Raw genomic sequence first — 20,089 nt, 5'->3', positions numbered from 1 at the left:
CTAGTTCGGTGCTGGTTCTACTCTCCAGTTTTCTAAGAACCAGCTTGATTTTCCACAGCCTCGAGAGCCAGAGTAGGGCTACGTCACAACGTCACTGCAAGCACCTCCGTTGTCATAACAACGCGTTATGACTATCAACAATAATGGAGGACTACATACCGATACTTTTGCTCCTGGCTTTACAAATTCACACTGGAATTCAAAGACGGGCCTTGACAGCTCTTCGTGACCGCTATGGACAGAGGACACGTTCAAGGAGAAAGGTAATTATCTCCCATGATTTAACGTTTATTATCATATTTTGCTAGCTAGCGATGGCAACAGCAGTAGCGTCAAGCAAAACACCGTTAGGGTGATCAGACGTTCCGGTTTGACCGGGGCAGTCACAGTTTTACCGACAAAGAAAGCCTTTCGGGACGCTAAAATGTTCCGGTTTACCAACCACTATGGAATTGTCCTGGTTGTCGGCGATTACATAGCAGAAGTGATCTTATTATAGTCCGGTCATTTAACCCATGTAGAACATACATCCAGCGTGTGTGTGTGTGTGTGTGTGTGTGTGTCAATTGTAGCGTATCGTCGACATAATCTGTGCAGCCAGCGTTACAATGTATATTTGTAACCATTGTGTCTCATCTTCTCTGTCATGTTAACGGTGATATCGCCAGCCAGGGACGTGCATGTACATGTTGGGCAGTAGGGTTTAAGGGGGAAAAGCCTATCAGTTAATATAAGAAATGTAAACAAAAAGAATTTGATAATTTTGCAATCTTTTTTTATAAAACATCTCAACATAAATCTTCACACTAATCTGAAAATAATGTTGCTGCAATTTTGTTAATTTTTTAGTAAAACCCCTGTTATTATTGTTGGATGTAATACTGTACAATACCAAAACATACATGTTAACAAACCAACTGACTTTTATTTTTGCAGGTTGTATTATGGCTGAGGGCGAGGCAGAGGAGGACACATGTGGTCTGGGCATACCACCGATCACACTATTGGTGGGACACAGTTGTGCCAGATTTTACCCCTACACAGTTTGTTCAAAACTTTCGAATGTCCCGGGAGTCATTAGAATACATATGTGGTCAGGTCAGGCCTCTCATGGGCCGAATGAACACCAACTACCGTCTGGCTGTTCCAGTGAGAAAACGTGTTGCAATTGCTCTGTGGAAGCTGGCTACTGGCATTGAGTATAGGACCATTAGCCACCTTTTTGGGGTAGGTCTAAGCAGTGTTTAACTGTGTTCAGGATTTCTGTGACTCCGTTATAAAGGTCTTGCTCCCTCAACACATCACCACCCCAGAAGCTGCAAAGCTGGTTGAAATTGCCACCTTCTTCCATAACCGCTGGAGAATACCACAGTGTGTTGGTGCAATAGATGGAAGCCACATCCCAATCATTGCCCCCGAGGAGTATCCCCGGGACTACTTTAACCGGAAAGGGTGGCACTCAATAATATTGCAAGGAGTTGTGGACGGCAGAGGCCTGTTTTGGGATGTGTGTGTGGGCTATGCAGGGAGTGTGCATGACGCAAGAGTGCTAAGGCAGTCAAATTATGGGATCAACTTAGTGATGGTGAATTACTTGGACAGAACAAAAAGATCATCTCTGGCATTAATGTTGGACACTACCTCATCGGTGACCCTGCTTACCCAATGCAGAACTGGCTTATGAAGCCCTTCTCCGACACTGGAAGACTCTCACCTGAACAACACACCTACAATTACAGGCTGAGCAGTGCACGTTCGGTTGTAGAGATGGCTTTTGGAAGGTTGAAGGGCCGTTGGAGATGTCTCCTCAAAAGAAATGACTGCAAGCTGGAGCTCAGCAAGAAAATGACGTTAACCTGCTGTGTGCTTCATAATATTTGTGAAGAGCATGGTGACAATTTCATGGAGGAGCGTGTAGACGGGCAGTTACACATTCAGCCTCCAGGTCAAGCAGTACCTGAGCATGGTGAGCCAGAAGGGGCAGATATTAGAGCAGCCTTAATCAACTATTTCAGTAGAGAGGAGTGATAGTTTTTACAGTGATTGTTGTACATCATTACTGCCAGTTGCCTGTTTCTAAATGCACCGAAAGTTTACAGTAGTAAAAGCCTCATTTTCAGACAGGACAGGAGAAAATTTCAGAAAACTTGCAATACAAAAAAATGTCAGTAATCAACTGGGGAAGTTTCACATGTTTGTTCAATGTTTTTACCTGTTGTATAGTATATGTATCTGTTGATAATCCCTGTTACTTTGGATAGATAGTTAATGTGGAATACACTCATTAAATTATATCTTTTAACTCGTTGTGCCTATGTGTGTTGTGCCAAATAAGGATTGTTTGCACTTCACATTCACATTTTCAATTTTTAATGAATAACCAGTCTGGTATTGTGTTATCTGACTTGTTGGAATAAGGAAGGGTGAGAATGTTGTTAAATATAAAAACATTTGTTTATTGTCATAGACAATCAAATAGTTACAAATAATAAATAAATAAATAAATAAATTACATGTTAATTATTTATTTGCTTGCGCCTCCATCACTGCCACCATGCGCCCCATGAGCCCCAGCAGAGCGCTGGTGTCTGCCTCCATCTTTGCCACCATGTCTTTGTTGAGCTGCAGGAACTTATCGTCAGCCTTCTCCATGTAGTCCAACAGCTCCTCATGTTCACGCTTTTTTCCTGTGTAGAAAACAAACCAAACCAAAATGTGTGATTATATGACAATGTCAAACTATCTATATACCTGTGCACTACCAGTACAAGTCCACACATCGCTGCAGACAAGCTCCAGTTGGTTTTATATTGGCTGCCATCATTTAATCTAACTGCAAACAAACCAAGCGCCTGCATGCTGACCATAGTGGACCTACCGATGGTTTCAGTAGGACACACTGACCATTTAAAGAGGCTAGGTTAAATGTTTGTTGGACAAAATGGAACCTATAAGGCAATGTAGAACATGTAAACATTAAGGAAACGCTCAATACACAGCACAACATAGCTTACCTCGTCTGGCTGGCCGTGATGACACGGAGGCAGATGGGACCGGCGAGCTGCAGTCCTGTGGGGGGGGGTGATGGTGGTGGCTCTGTGTCATCATCTTCATCATCCTCACCAGTAACAGACAACTCTATAAACAACCAACACAGGGAGCAGGTTTAGTTTATAATGCTCATTCAAGACAGAAAATACACAGTAAGACCTCTGCTGTTAAGTTTCATAAATTTAAAAAAGAATCTTCAAATTCGCCATAACAGTAAATAAAAGCGGTTGTGTTTGCTCCCGTAATCGTCCCCTGATGTATTTATTATTTTATCAGTGAGCAAACCTCCCTGCTGACTAAAAGTGTTGCAGAACCAGAACATTTAGTTGGTGAATAACGCTCAAATCAAAATCTGAAGCATAGACTAAAAGAATTAACGTTATTTTAAACCAGCCTGTAGTTTTTGTTCAGCATCTCACATCACACTTTCAGTCACTATAAGCCTTCTAGCTACTACTACTACTACTACTACTACTACTACTACTACTACTGTCAGAAACATTGTGCCAGAACATGAACAATAACGTCGCTGTAAACGGGCTTATCTGCTAACGTTAACCAGCTACCGACCGTTAACGGGCTTCAACCCGTAGCCTAACGTTAATACGCCGTTAACGTTTAGCTACGGTACAAGCTAGCTAAGCTTGCTAGCGATAGCTTGCTAAACTTTGCTTGTCGTCACCGAACTAATGTTAACCATGCGAATATAACATAGAAACAAGACATAACGCTAGCTGGCAACACAGTTAAAAATACATAATTGAAATTGAAACATTTTAAGACCCACCTGAAGCATTGGGACGGTCTGCCTCTCCGTTCACCGTAGCCTCTAACAACGCTGTGGCGGAGTTGAGCGCCCCGGTGGTTTGGCATGCCGGTCGGTCCCCCAGGATGGAGTCCAGGATGTTAAAATATGGCGATCTTCTTTGCTGACCGCCACTACCACTTCGCCCAAGCTCCTTTTTTTGATCCCGATAATCTTTTTTTAATTTTTTAATTTTGTTTATCAGCTGATCCGTACTTCTCTGGTAACCCGCAACAGACATCTCATTTTGAAGCCTTTCGAAGACGGGTTTCGTCCGTACAGCTCCATCCAGTTTATTTTGAATTTCTGTGGAGGACCACAGAGACAGCAGACAGTTGGTTTCCTCCACAGACCACGGTTGTTTTTGTTTCCCATCCATTGCCAAAGCTAACATTAACAGCTGTCTATAGTTAACAGCTGATCGGTGTTTTAAAAATGGCGGTCCGAAGTTTTTGTTTTCGAACGTCATGATAACCACGCCCCCCCCCCCCCAGCACCAGACGTAACCGGTTCTTATCTCTGGACCAGCGCTAAGTTGGTGCTGAGTTGGAACCCGTTTTCTTGGCCCAGAGCCAGGTTTATTTGTGTGGAAAAGCAAAGAACCGGTTCAATATCTGGCCCTGACTCCGAACCAGCACCAGAACCGCCTTGGTGGAAAAGACATATCTGTGACTCTTTGTTGTTTTTCTCATGTGTGTTTGTAACCCACTGCTTGTGACAAAGTAGTGAAGAACAACATCCAAGCTGTGTTTGTTCTTATGGGAGGGGGTGTTACTTTCTCTAATGCTACTCTGGCTTTTTCTTGGAAGAGACCTGTATGTTGTTGTGTTTCCTGGGTGCCTGATCATCCACAGGTGTTTTCTGTCTGGTGATCAGAGAGGCCTTGGAGACCCTGACGTTTTTCAGCTTCTATTTTTAGTTGGGTTACTGCTTATTACCAATTTTTGTTTAACATCATGCATACATATTATATTGTGTAGTAAATTAGCTGCTATTTTAACTACATTATACCTTTTAAAACTTTTTTATTATCACTGTTCTACAACGGTGATAATGAAATAATGAAATCCAATGCAGTTACAAGCACTCACCACCAGATGTCAGTCTAAGACCGTACGGCGCAGGGGGGTTGCCGCTGTCGCTGCGGTCTGCTGCAGAATATTAAAACAAAAAAAATTAACATTAATCACAACAACGTATATACATAGTTATGTGTCCTCAATGTGTATTGTAGAAATGTTTAAAGCTAACTAATCCACGAAATGTGCTATTTTATTACATGCCGGGAAATCGCCAAACCATATTCCATTGACAAAATCTCACAATTTACATTAGTTTTACTTTTTCCATGAATAATTATAACCTCGTCAAACATAAATAAGGACGTTATGAAATCAAGGGTTTAGTGTAAGAAATTCGGCACACAAGTAACACACCAACGAGCTTGTATTTTGGCGAGACTGCAACTTTTATCCGTACAACCTACCCTACACACAACAGTGGTCGGTCACAGACGCACCGTAAAATACACTTTTTTAAACAGGATTTGGAAGAGAAACCAAAGTGTGTTTCACAGTATTCAGGTCCTATTTAAAGTTTAGTTAGTGTCATCAATGTGTATTGTTGTAATGGTAACGATAATTAATCCCCGCAACATGACATTATATTGCATGGGGTGAAATCGCCCAACTGTAGGCTATTCCATTAATTAAACCTCATTATATTTGTATTTAGCTTTTTCATAAGATTTCTCCCCTCCATAAAGATGAGTGAGGATTTAATTAAAACAGGAATTTAGATAAGACACTTCGGCATACAACCCAAACACCATTGAGCTCTTACTTAACTATATTATAACTTTAAATCTGCGTTATTAACGCTGTTACGCGTCACCGCGGAGGGATATGCCAACTGAGCCACAGACCGCTGGCTAATGTAAATTTCAATTTTACAGTTTGTAGTGAAAAACACGTTTCAAAAGTTGTAATTTTTACCTAAATGAAGTGAATATATGATTACTAATGTTTTACCGTACATACTGGAGCTGTCATCCAGCCTGCGGTCCTGCGAAGCGTGAAACTCCGATTCAACTCGGACCACTTGATGTCCGCCATCGACCCCACCTTCACCTCTGATCTTCACCCCAGGTAAACCACAGGTCCCCTGCGACGTTGGCTAGCTAGTATCTCGGTTTCTAAATCTTGATCAATTTCAAAAAATAAAAGATTGACTCAAACATTGAAAACAAGCAGAAAATGCTTAAAACCTGCAGAAAAGTGGGAACCAGTGTGCTGTGGTCCCCCAGCCCCCCCCCCCCCTTAATCTAATCAATAATAATTAATTAATTAATCTACTTACTGACTTTAAGCATTTGCCATTGCAGCAGGTGTTGTATATTTATAAAGTCATTTTTTTAGCTGATATCAACCCAGTTGTTTTATTTTTTTTATTGTCTTGTGATTGAAGTGTGAGCTGTAACATGTAGTCTTACTAACAACAATGTTCACACAGGTAAAGGAATGACCAGGCAAACATTTATTTAAAAACACACACACAGCAAACACAAAATGCAAACAAGCCAATAGAAACAGCTGACATTTATATACAAAGAAAGCTTATTGTTAATGGTGTTAGTGGTAATGTTAGCTAGCTAACGTTATCACGATCGCTAACATTACTACTAACACCGTTAATGGCTAGCTTATTGTTAATGGTGTTAGAGGTAATGTTAGCTAGCTAACGTTATCACGATCGCTAACATTACTACTAACACTGTTAACGGCTAGCTTATTGTTAATGGTGTTAGTGGTAAGTTAGCTAGCTAACGTTATCACGGTGCTATTATTACCACTAACACCGTTAACGGCTAGCTTATTGTTAATGGTGTTAGTGGTAATGTTAGCTAGCTAACGTTATCACGGTCGCTAACATTACCACTAACACCATTAACTTTAAGATAGCTCAACGTTAATGGTGTTAGTGGTATTTGTTAGCTAGCTAACGTTTTCACGGTCAGTAACATTACCACAAACACCGACTTAGTAGTAATGTTAGCTAACCGCTAGTAGAGTAAGCATCTGGTGGTCACGGTCACTAACATTACCACTAAACCGTTAACGGCTAGCTTATTGTTAATGGTGTTAGTAGTAATGTGTAATGGGAAAATTACATGTAACAATGATTTTCGTATTAATTATTCATAATAATATCTTCATGCCTCTCAGAGTATTTGGTTCCTGTATCTGTCCTCAGTGTGATCTCTTTGTAGGAGACAACTGGATATGTTATGACTTTGCATTTTCCCACCAAGGATAGATGACGTGGAGCCTGACAGAAACAGTTGCCTAGAACGGTGTTTATCATAGCAGGTCCCAGGTCGAGACCAGAGCCTATCCAAGAGACAAGATGTCCTTACTTGGACACACGAGGGACAGATTCAGAAATACGTAAGAGCTCCAACTGTCTGCCTGAGGTCCACTGATTGTTATGTTTGAGATTAAACTGGTTTCCAAACAAGGGTTGGTTTTCCTCTGGGGGCACTGCATATAAAGAAGTGTATTACTGATTGTATTTACCAGAATGTGTGGTGTCACTTGTTACTCTGTTTCATTGTGAACTGCCATTCTCGTCATTTTGTTGATTGTTCTCTCGAGAAAATAATTAAACTCTTTCACCGAATATCCAAACTTTTAATCCAGTCTCTAGCCTGTCTTTATTTTTGTTTCAACAAGGTCTCTTCTTCATTTTACAAATTCCTCCCTCGCTGAACAGAAACTTCCACAACAAACTTGGCGTTGTCGGCAGGATTTCAAGGAGGGATCAGATCGGGACTCCGCTGGTGACTGATGACAGCTAGCACCCAGGGATCTGAGGATCACCTGCCTCTAAACCTCGCCAAAACATCTTTGAGAGACAGAGGTCAGAACCGCGGAGGGCTCGCTGATTCCACTCTGAAATCCAAACGAAAAGGAAGCAATTTCAAACAGCGGGGGTAAGTTAGAATTTCAATTTTAAACAATTTGAATTGGATACCGAGACACCGTGTGAGACAAAGACTGACCAAGGTTTTCACTGGGATTATTTGGTGAAAGTTTTATCTTTTGTTTTGGGAAATTTTAGGTTTTTACAAAAACAAGAGAAAAAGGGTTTTATTCGTGGGTTTAAACATCCAGGTTGTTGAACAGAATAAACCACTAATTTGACATCATCTCATCAAACAAGGGAGTAGGACGGGGTGAAGGATAGATTTTGAAATCATACAGATAAACAGTCATCGTAGCTGCCTATCTGGATTTTCATCGAGCTAAAATCTATCACAGATAAACAGTCATTGTAGCTTAAATTAAGTTACAGCTGTTTTCAGGTTTTTTCGCAAAGTTTACCGAGAGACTAAACTGGGCCGTATAGTGACGATTATACGAAAAAGAAGTACTTCAAATACTTGTTCATTTCATATTTAGACATGGGCAATAAAGGCACAAAATCACACGTTCCTTCAGGCCCGTTGGTTGATGAGATGGTGAGACGTTATGGTCCACAAACCTTAGATTGTTTGGTTTATTGGACCACTAAGCATGGCTTCCCTGAAAATGGCTCTTTGAGCACAGGGAAGCTTAGGATGCTAAAGCAAGATTTAGAAGAAGAAGAAAAATTACTCAGAGGGGGTAAAACAATTAGTACTCTAGATCTGGTTCAAATAGAGAAAAACAAAGAATGTTTTAGTCAGTGGATGGAAGAAGCCACTGTAGGGAAAGAAAACAGATGAAAAAACTAGTAACTAAGGAGGGAACAGATAATGCTGTTGAAACACAGAGAGGAGAAATGAACACTGTCACTAATGCATTTTCCCTCTATCCGAGTCTTAAAGATGGCGATCAGCTGCTCAAACCACCACCCTACCCTCCTCCAGCACCCAGGCCGAAGGGAGAAAAACACCGTCCGTGTCTCCCCCAGAAGCAAGCACCAGGAGCGGACCAGATCCCACACAGCCCCCACCTCGCTGCAAGCTCTCTCTCTACAAGCAGCCACGGCCTCTCCCCCACCTACATCTGACACTAACAGCAGCATCGGGTACCGTCATCCAATGCTACAAATCAGCGGAGCAGGCTGACAAGAAGAGAAACAGAAGAAAATAACTTTGACAGTGTCAACGTTGGCTGACAGGGGGGGGCAGAAGCAGAGGCAAAGCGAGAGGAAGAGGCAGAAGACGAAGTGGAGGGCAGGGGCCAGCAGTGGACCGAGACACATGTTTCAACTGCGGAGGAAGAGGTCACTGGGCAGGCAAATGCCCATCCCGAAATACAGAAGGGAGACGACAACCGAGGGGTCCCCAGCTGGGTATCACACCTACAGCCAGCAACGGGTGGATGAAAGGGAGGAGGGGAACGGGAGTGGTGGAGAGTCTGAGCCAGTCTGCACCGGATAAGGGAAGTAAAAATGCAAAACACACTAACTAATCTGCTTGCAAAGAAGTAAATGCTTTCACACGCTACAGCCCATAAACATCACACTCTTCCTCACACGATAGGGAGAATTCTAGACGCAATATTGTCACCTAGAACAAAAAAACATTTAGAAGGTATTCCTACTTATGTAATGTTTTTATCTGAGGGGTATAAATTGGCTGCTACAATTTTAAAAGGTGCATGGAAGGGGTGTAGAGTTGGTTTAGAGGCATAATCTGTGGTTTGGGTGGTTTGGAGCACTTGCACTCCCAGTTGTCCCAGAAAGATTTTCAACCTCATGATGTGTGTACATAGGAATCTAAATGATTCGGAGCAGGAGAGAACCATTCGGTTTTGCTCTCTCCTGTGTCCTGTGAATTTGTTAGGTAGAGATCTAATGTTCGGCATAGGAGTTTTCTCAAACTCCTACAGGTCTCAAGGTTGTGAGATTAGAAGTCACAGCCAGCCTGACTCATTGTTTTCACACACACACACACATCTCAGCTGATTTTTTCAGTGGTATATCTCTCTCTGGGTCATGCTGCAGGCCTGCTGCATGAGGCCAGAGACGTGATTTAAACCCTTGCTGACTTCATGTCAGAACTAAACCTACATGGCACTTATTTTGTCTTATCAGGAAAAGATGACATGTTTGTTGAAGATTTTTTTTCCAATGAAGAAGCAGATGAGCTTGAGTGTATTTACTTATACTGGCATGAAAACAAATGTGCAGTAGCTGTAAACTTGACTGAAAAACAGAGAGTGTTTTTCAGAGTTCAACATTCACGTGCTCATATTTCTTTGTCCAAATCTCACACAGATCAGTGGAGAAACTTGGGACAGTTTGTCCGGGACTGTGACCAGCTGACTGACTGACTTTACTGGAACCGTGGAAGGGAATGTGTACACCTCCCCCTCCACGGGAGCTTATCGGAAGCTCCTGTCGTATCGGGTGACAGCCACACGCAGTGTGTTCCAGCGGAAAGAAGCTGAAACACACACACACACGTTTTTGAATAATTCTGTGATTGTTTCACCCTCAGATATCTCTCCGTTGCTGTCCCAAGTGCCGAATCACCTGTGGGCAGCGCATAAGTATGACGTGGGGCTCATAAAAATTGTCAGCCTGTCGTCATCACTCCTCGCTCAGATTTCAGGCCCAAAAAACCTCAGTACCCAGCCAACATGTACATATGGGCCCCATATGGGTTACAAATGGGCTCAATGGGTACCAAGTGGGCATGGGCTTTAACTGGGCAAAATGTCTAGGCCCCATAGGGGATATGAGTGGGCAAAGTGGGCATGGGATGGAAGTAGGCGATTTATGTGGGCCCCATGTGGGTTACCTAACATGAGACCCACATGGAAAGCCCATGAGGGCCAACTCTAAGGGCACCATAGGGGATATGAGTGGGCAAAGTGGGCATGGGATGGAAGTAGGTGATTTATGTGGGCCCCATGTGGGTTACCTAACATGAGACCCACATGGAAAGCCCATGAAGGCCAACTCTAAGGGCCCCATAGGGGATATGAGTGGGCAAAGTGGGCATGGGATGGAAGTAGGAGATTTATGTGGGCCCCATGTGGGTTACCTAACATGAGACCCACATGGAAAGCCCATGAAGACCAACTCTAAGGGCCCCATAGGGGATATGAGTGGGCAAAGTGGGCATGGGATGGAAGTAGGCGATTTATGTGGGCCCCATGTGGGTTACCTAACATGAGACCCACATGGAAAGCCCATGAGGGCCAACTCTAAGGGCCCCATAGGGGATATGAGTGGGCAAAGTGGGCATGGGATGGAAGTAGGCAATTTATGTGGGCCCCATGTGGGTTACCTAACATGAGACCCACATGGAAAGCCCATGAGGGCCAACTCTAAGTGCCCCATAGGGGATATGAGTGGGCAAAGTGGGCATGGGATGGAAGTAGGCAATTTATGTGGGCCCCATGTGGGTTACCTAACATGAGACCCACATGGAAAGCCCATGAGGGCCAACTCTAAGGGCCCCATAGGGGATATGAGTGGGCAAAGTGGGCATGGGATGGAAGTAGGCGATTTATGTGGGCCCCATGTGGGTTACCTAACATGAGACCCACATGGAAAGCCCATGAGGGCCAACTCTAAGGGTACCATAGGGGATATGAGTGGGCAAAGTGGGCATGGGATGGAAGTAGGTGATGTATGTGGGCCCCATGTGGGTTACCTAACATGAGACCCACATGGAAAGCCCATGAAGGCCAACTCTAAGGGCCCCATAGGGGATATGAGTGGGCAAAGTGGGCATGGGATGGAAGTAGGAGATTTATGTGGGCCCCATGTGGGTTACCTAACATGAGACCCACATGGAAAGCCCTTGTGGGCCAACTTAAGGGCCCCAAAGGGGATATGAGTAGGAGAAGTGGTCATGGGATGGAAGTAGGCGGATTTATGTGGGCCCCATGTGGGTTACCTAACATGAGACTCACATGTTACATGTTCCTCTTATTTTTAGAGCACTACTGGCCAAAGGTTAGGCAGCTTTCTGATGCTGTGTTGTTGTTTTTTTAATGTTTTTTTTTCTACAGAACTCTGTTATTTTTTGCATCTTAAAAACATCCAAATCCCAGTTAAACATGGGTGGACTATCTTTTATAATCATAATTAATGTAAATACAGACATATGATAGGCTTACATGGACATGTGAAACATTCTCAGTTCAGAATAAATCAGGGTATAAACCCTGATTAAGATCTACAGGTTATAGTTTCCTTCTTCATAACTCTGTGACTGTAGACATGAAAGCAACAAAATTCAGGAGTGCTGTAACAAGGTGGACTGCCGTTGGTGTTAGACTGGATTGCTCTGTATTCATACAGTCAATATTACAGTCAAACTTGCAAAACAACGTGACAGCATTGTCATCAGCATTGTCTGCTGTGGCATGTTTGGCAGGTAGGCCTAGCGTGTGGTTGGACAGGCTTGTAAGGAGAGCTGGTTCTGTGGTTGGCCAGACCTGATTAAACTCTTTTACTAGGATTTTAGTGCTCTCTTACCTCTGACACATCACATTGCGGGGGGAAAACACAACACAAGTAAGCAGCTGCAGTTCTATGGGGCTGAAGCGGAATGGAATGGCCAGGCAGGTTGAAGCTGACAATTGTCTACAACAGCAATTCCTCAACACTATAGAAGGGCCGGGATTCTGTAGGCCAATGCATTTTGACCGCCAGATTCCAAACTCTATAATCTCTCAAGATAATATATCTTTTAGAAAAACGAAATAACACCAAAATGTACAATTTATCGAGTTCAATTATGCACTGAGTAGCCCAGGTGTCAATAATTCATATCATGGCCTAGTAAAATGTAATTATTTTCATATCTGAAAAAAGATGGTATCGAAATTCATTCAACATAACTCATAACAGGCAATAAAAGTATCTTATTTGAACATTTATAACCTAACCTAGCCTGGCACTGCCTATGTTGGCGTCTGCTGTGGTGGCATGCGCTGCTCGGACCGTGGCCCAGTGCCCTTTTCCCTTCTATAAACTCGGCTCTCAGCTTCATGAAATTTCTCTGAATAAATTTACTGTTGGTGCACTCATTGGAGCGGATGTGTGCAGTGAATCCAGCCACTTTGAGGATGTGTGAAGTTATATAAACACGTAGGCAACCACCGGCCACCTAGCTACATGGAGCCTACCGCTCCTTCCACAGAGAGAGCACCCGGCGCTGCCTGCTGATTCAGAACCGTGTCCATTTACACCGTATTTATTGTGGTATCCTGCTTTACCGATTCTGGCTTTGCCTTCGGTCTATCGCTGATGCTCACACTTGTTGCTCTACACCGCTTAACGTTTCTCTGATAGAGACGCTTATAGTTACCAAGCAAATATGACAGTGTATGGCAGAAATAGGAGAAAGTGATTTTATTTTTTTTGCCTTGTGTGAAGGCTAATGTATAAACAAACTGTTTTAAATGAAAATATAGACTTTCTGTGAAAAGTCAGATACCGGCAGGATTGTATTTTTTCATCCAGCAAAGTTATTTCATATATAAATTTAAAAGCAGTCAAAATGACCGTCATGGCTGTTCAGTGTTAAGCCACTGGATAGCCTATAGATTTCACAATAATAATTGTATAGACAAGAATAAAACAAAAGAAAAAAAAAGACTAATTGATACGTATTACGTACATATACGTACGTAATACGTATCAATTATTATTTTTTTCTTTGGTTTTATTTATATATATATGCTGGCCAGGCTTTTTAAAAATAAGAGTTCAGTTTAAACGCATGCGTATTGCAACATACTATAACGGTCACACTGCGCGCTTTTATTTTGAATTTTAACGGATCAGCGCCGACAGCAGCAGTAGCAGAGCAGACGTCGCAGCAGCAGCTCGCTCTCAACACTGGTGAGTAGCATACCTGTCTCTCTGTTATGTAAAATGATGTAGACGTCTTGCATTACACCATCATTACTATCTATCGAAGTAATGTGAGCTAGTTTAAAACAATGGCGAATTTACAAAAATGCTTGTTAGACTAAGCTAATGTTGTGTGTTTTAGCTAGCTAACTTTAGCTAACGTTAGTAGTTAGGCCTAATCAACCCAGTTAGTCGACATAACGTTACTGGTTTTATACAGCCCCTCTCGAAACCAATGGCAGAATAAACTATTTGGAGGCAGTATTCTAAACCATTTTGAACACAAAAATGCAAGCTGAATTAGCACATTGGGCGGCTCTTTTTTTTTTTTTGCTTCTGCCGCTTTTTTCTTTTTAGTTTTGTGTGAATTAGTTAAAAGACATTTGTTAGTAATGTACAAAACAAGCTGTGTAAGCTGTGATGAAGCTTGTGTTACATAAAGTAATTGTTTAAGCTATATCCGTTTCAGCTGCAGTTGTATGAATCTAGGTTTGAATCTATGAATCTAGTTTGTTTTTCCTGAGTGGGTATTCTTTTTAAGAAAATGCTGTCTTTCTCAGTGTAAACTCAATAAGTCTCCATTTTTTTTTACTGGAATCTTGTTTGTTTACTTCATAATGTGTGTTGCAGTGACAGTGTCTCCCCAACCCTTATGCAATCACTGCTGCAAATAAATGCAATGCAAATGCAATACATGTATTAAGTGTGGGAAAAAAAATCTTAAATCCACCAGCCATTTTCATTTGCAACAATCTCAAAAAAGGCTGCAAAATCCGTGTCTATGAAAGGCAATTATTTCCTCACGTTTCAAAAGACATTCCTGAAGGTGTTGAACTGAAACAGCCCCATGTATCTGGACCACTGCCAGCAGATTTTTCCATGCATCAGGGTGTTCAATATAAAATGTATAAACTCAAAGACACAATCATCTCAAACTCCAGTGGTTCCAACTGTTTTGAACTGAGAGGCAGAGTTGCAATTGTGAGGAATATTGTACATTCCACTGCAGAAACACATATAGTGTATGAACTTTTTGAAACAGGGGCATGTTTTTTCAACTACCCCATTGATTCGACATGTCTTGGAGTTTGTTTACTATCAAAACTGTCTGGTCAGCTTGCCAGTGCTCCAGTAACAGACTTTACAAAACCACTGCTGTTATTGCCTCCTCAGAAAATGTTTGTGGCGTTGCCTCAACTACACAGCACATAACATGATGAACTTTGCAGGATGCCCTCATTCAGTGTGGTGGAGTTTGTGGATGAAATTGACCCTGATGGCTGCAAGAAGGTGGACATCATTCCATCCGAATGGTTCGAGGGCACCGACGGAAAATTATGCTGGTGGCCACCAGCCACATTGCTCAATGTGACCAAGGCCGTGAAAGAGAGCACACCACCAGCTCAAAACTGGATTCTGTGTAATATGCGTGTGATGGGAAATGCAGGTAACTTTAATTTTCCTAATTAACTACTGCTCTATTTCTAGATCATCATTACAAACAGGCAAGATCACACCAAACCAATTAAATTGATTTCAGTCCTCACACATGTCATAGTTGCTCTCGGTGTGCTCTTGATTGCATACCTGCAACCACACTATCCCTCTGCAGATTAGACATCTGCTTCATATTATGTATACTGTATGTGCATGTTTTTTTTTCAATTCATACTGCTACATACAGATGTGCACTGTGATACTCTCTGCAGCTCATATCTGTGTGACAGTAGAAGAAGAGGAAGACTGACTAGTTTATAAGCCGTCACACTTCTATCAAGTAAATTCCTGACCATGAGATTTACAGCAGTGATTGTATTTTACAGCTACTTATGCGGAGGCCAGGGTAAAGCTTCATCAAGCCGAGTATACATCCGACCTGACAGACACCGAAGATGGCTTGATAAAGAGAAAGTAGGTGTTTGTGGGGGAATACAGGTTAAAAGTAATTTCCATAATATAGAATCAGTAGGTATGGTTTACCTTAAATATCTTCATATTAACCTCTCTAGGGCAAGATCAAAACTCTTCCAGAGTCAGAGCAAGCATCTAGAATCAAGTGAGCATTCTGATTCAGAGGACGAACTTCCACCCACTCCCCCAGAAAAACACCTTTGGCCAGCAGCAAATAAAATGACCAGCCAGATTACCAGCCCCACTGCCCAGCGAGTTGCCAGCCCCAGTTGTGAAGCCATGTTCTCTAAACTTCTTACAATTGTTGAAGAAATTAAGGAGACCCAGAAGGTTCATGGTAAGATGCTAAATGCCTTGCTGAAGAAGCAAGATACATCAGTGATGGAGGTTCCTGATGGTGTGGTTTTCCCACTGCAAACTCAAGCAGACGTTGAGGCGCTTGAGGAGCTACTGGGGGACCGCAGTCTAATGTCTGCTGTTGTAGGTATTTATTTATTTATTTATTTATTTCCTTATGGTCTTGGCAGTTATTGTAAGCCTTTTTTTCTCCTTTTGGTTCTCATTCCTAGGTTGCCATGGTGGCAGACATAGGGGGCACAAATGTAGATGACGCAACGAGACGAATGATGAAATACATTCTGTCAAACGAGCTGGCATTGGACTACAACATGTTTGGCCGTCACGGGAAAAAGAAGTTTAAGGACTTGTGTCTTTTCAACGTTCTGTACGGTAAGTAAATCAGAGAAGTTCTACAACTATTGAAAATAATTTGTTGAAAAACATTCCATCTGCAAGGATTAAGGCTGAATCCTATTTCTCCATCTTACCCCTGCCCCTTACTCCTTACCACTAGCCCTTGGCCCTTGACACCGAGTGGTAAGGGCTAGGAGTGAAAACATACCCCTATGAAATGGGACACCACTTTTTTTAAATCATCATACAGTATTGATCACAAACTTCCAAGATGCTGTCTGTAAGTGTGTCTATATGTTGATTGTGTGGGTTTTGACAACAGTGTCGTGCATTTAAATATTTAGTTATTTTTTTGTTCCCTTTGGTGGTGGTGGTGCAGATGTTCTTATCTGTGTAGTACTTAGGTATTACTTTTTTTCAGTGAAATAATTTTTTTTGCTTTAATCCCTGTATCTGTTTGCGGCCCACATTTCATATGGACTTACATTTATTTTGAATACGCACCAGTAAGGTAGGGAGCACGGTGGCATTTTCAAATTAAAGTAAATTAGAGGAAACATTTTTCACAAGATGAAAATGCAAGGAACATCCTGGACTGCACTATTTTGAGAACTGCTCATCTAATTATTTTTAATACTAAATAAGTTTAAATCAACATATAAATAGCAATCTTTTTATACAAATAATGCTGGTTATATTGGCATTTCAAACCTGAAGCCTGCATTTTACAATTGAAGCCTCAACTAAAGTGTATCAGCTATTGCTTTTAATGTATTTTGGCATTTTAATGTGACAAAATGTGCATCATTTTATAATTATTTGTACACACCTAACAAAGCTCCTAGATATTAATTATGATTATGAGGGAAACTGTTTTAAGTTCAAATACTTCATAAATACATAACATATCCTTCATACTTTTGCTAATATAGCACTGAATTTGGCAATTTTCCAATTCTAAATGGTGTTTAAAGAGTTTTTTTAATGTTAACTTATACTGTCAACCAAATTTGTTTTACAGAGGCTCTTAAGAAGAATTCGTTGACTGCACAGGTGAACCAGCAGGAGGCAGAGAGGGCACTGTCGAAATGGTTCACTGGGGCAAGAGACAGAGGAGGACGAAGGTTATCTAGACAGCCAGTGCCAAATTAAACAGAACTGAGCAGTGGTGGAATGTGAGTGCAGAACATTTGTATTCAGCTAAAAGTAGATTTAAACTGTTAAAATATTTATAATTTTTCATCAATATTTTTATCACATGTTAAAAAATATTGACACACTGTTATTTTCATTAATGAATGTTGATCATTTTGTCTATCAACAAAAACTTTCTAAATAAAAAGTTGAAATCAGAGAATGTGGCCATTTTTAAAGAACCTGACTCAAACTGGTAATTTTTTTTTATTAATTGTTGCAGCTCTAGGATGGTTTAATCAAATTGTACTGAGTACTCAATTAGGATTTTAAAAAACATGTCTTGCCTAGCTGGGGCCCATCTAAAACCTGATGTAATCTGCCTTAGACCCACATGGGCAATTGGCCCGGGGCCATGGAACCCTTGGACAATCCCACTTGCAACCCATATTTCAGCTCATACTTCCCCATGTAGGCCCCACATAAAGTTTTAAAGCTGGGACCAAGATGGGTCTTGTCTGTGTCGCCCATCTGGGGCCAGTTTAAAACCTGGTGCAATCCTGCTTTAGACCCACATGGGCAAGTGGCTTGGGGCCAACATGGAAACTGCGGACAATCCCATTTGCAACCCATATTTCAGCTCATACTTCCCCATGTAGGCCCCACATAAGATTTAAAGCTGGGACCAAGATGGGTCTTGTCTGCGTCGCCCATCTGGGGCCAGTTTAAAACCTGGTGTAATCCTGCTTTCGACCCACATGGGCAAGTGGCTTGGGGCCAACATGGAAAACTGCGGACAATCACTTTGTCGCACCATATTTTAGCCCAATACGTCGTCCCCTGTAGGCCCCACATAGGACTTAAAGCTAGGACCAAGATGGGTCTTGTCTGTTTTGCCCAGCTTGGGGCCATCTAAAAACCTGGTGTGATCCTGCCTTAAACCACATGGGCAATTGGCTTTGGGGCCAACATGGAATCTGCGGACAATCCCCCATATTTCAGCCCATACTGGCCCCATGTAGGCCCCACATAGGACTTAAAGCTGGGACCAGATGGGTTTGTCTGTTTAGCGCTAGCTGGGGCCCATCTACAAACTGGTGTAATTCCCTGCATTACCCACATGCGGCATTGGTCTTGGGTGCCAACACAATGGAACCCGCGGACAATCCCCATATGTGTGTGATCTGACAATCCACATGGGCCCCATGATGCTCTTCCCAACTTTTTTACCACAGTCGGCACCCCCGCATATTAATTGCTGGGTACCACACTGAAACAAGAAGCTTAACGGAATCAGGCCGGTTTTTAACTCTCTTTTGAAAGCGGTTTTTGTTCCGTGTCCTGATTCACCCGTTCGCACCGCCTATTTTCCCTGTCAAAAAAATTCGGTGATAAGGGAAAACCGGTCAGATCTGGCGTTTTGTCTCGAGGACCTTAAAGCAGTAATGCAGCGGTCCCACGCACGTGCTCCAATGTGCCAACCGTACACTAAATTCAAGGAATTCCAGGGGGCACAATATTTTTCTGTTGTTTATTTGTCTAACGTTTTTTTTCAGTTGTCCAGTGAGCTAGCTAACGGTATCACGGTCGCTAACATTACCACAAACACTGTTAATGGTGTTAGTGGTAATGTTAGCTAGCTAACGTTATCACGGTCAGTAACATTATCACTAACACCGTTAACGTTAAGCCATCTTAACGTTAATGGTGTTAGTAGTAATGTTAGCTATCTAACGTTATCACGGTCAGTGACATTATCACTAACAACGTTAACGTTAAGCCATCTTAACGTTAATGGTGTTAGTACCCTATAGACGTTAGTACCCCATAGAAACATTTTCCTCCAGGAGCCTAACATTATATACTGTACACGCATTTTGAAAAATCTTTAACGCAGTGCTGCATCTACCCTAATCTACTGGAACCTTACAGACTTTGGTGCTCTCATATTGGCTCGGGTTTTCTTATAAAACCATAACTTTAACTAGCTAGATAACAGACTTTTTGTGCAAAAGAGGAGAATGTTATAATGACGTGTTACTCACTTTTAATCTTTTTTTTAAACGGTTTCATGGTCTATTTTGTGGCTTCATTATATTTTTTTCAAAGATTTTAGGCGGACTTTTTTATTTCTGCTAATGAACATTGTTTAGTCATATTTGCTTTGGTTTACTACTAAAACTATAACTTTAGATAACGGACTTTTGTGTAAACGAAGATTAATATTGACTTGTATCTATTTTTCAAACGGTTTTATTGTCATTTTAACTCGATGCAGCGCCAGCGGTTTGACTCCGAGCTGCAGACCTCGGCTGCATGTCATCCCCTTCTCTCTCCCCTTCTCTTTCATTCTAAGCTGTCCTATCCAAATAAAGGATACAAATGCTACTATAAGGTAATTATTGCATTTTTGTTATGTTTTTTCTTTGCAGGTGTCTGCCACTCCTGCCATGATCCAGACTGTCCCGCTGCCTGAAAGCCTGAGATTAATAGTACCGGTACATTGTTTGTATAGCCGTCTACTCTGCATTACCTTGTTGAGTTCATTATTATATCATATATTTTATATTACAGTCATTACAGCCATTTTATATTAAGCTGCTTGCCGCTGAACCGCGTCATAGCTCATTA

At 41.9% G+C, this 20,089-nt stretch overlaps 1 protein-coding gene across 1 annotated transcript; it reads left to right on the top strand.

Moving 5' to 3' along the window:
- The first annotated feature begins 14,923 nt into the window (after positions 1–14,923).
- LOC116707337 (uncharacterized) lies at positions 14,924–17,676 on the top strand. Its single transcript, XM_032544665.1, has 5 exons — positions 14,924–15,167; positions 15,544–15,631; positions 15,730–16,111; positions 16,201–16,360; positions 17,346–17,676. The coding sequence occupies exons 1-5, from the start codon at positions 14,951–14,953 to the stop codon at positions 17,474–17,476; spliced, it is 978 nt and encodes a 325-aa protein (XP_032400556.1). The 5' UTR covers positions 14,924–14,950; the 3' UTR covers positions 17,477–17,676.
- Positions 17,677–20,089: the final 2,413 nt, after the last annotated feature.

Source organism: Etheostoma spectabile, chromosome 19 (assembly GCF_008692095.1).
Source record: "Etheostoma spectabile isolate EspeVRDwgs_2016 chromosome 19, UIUC_Espe_1.0, whole genome shotgun sequence".
In the NCBI taxonomy this organism is placed as follows: Eukaryota; Metazoa; Chordata; class Actinopteri; order Perciformes; family Percidae; genus Etheostoma; species Etheostoma spectabile.
Note: the sequence above shows the minus strand (reverse complement) of the source record. Positions and strands in the feature narration are given on the sequence as shown.

Coding starts and splice junctions, on each gene's coding strand:
- LOC116707337 (XM_032544665.1), top strand. CDS start 14,951: ATGCCCTCATTCAGTGTGGTGGAGTTTGTGGATGAAATTGACCCTGAT. Junction 15,168..15,543: donor GCGTGTGATGGGAAATGCAG/GTAACTTTAATT, acceptor TGTATTTTACAG/CTACTTATGCGGAGGCCAGG. Junction 16,112..16,200: donor GCAGTCTAATGTCTGCTGTT/GTAGGTATTTAT, acceptor TCTCATTCCTAG/GTTGCCATGGTGGCAGACAT.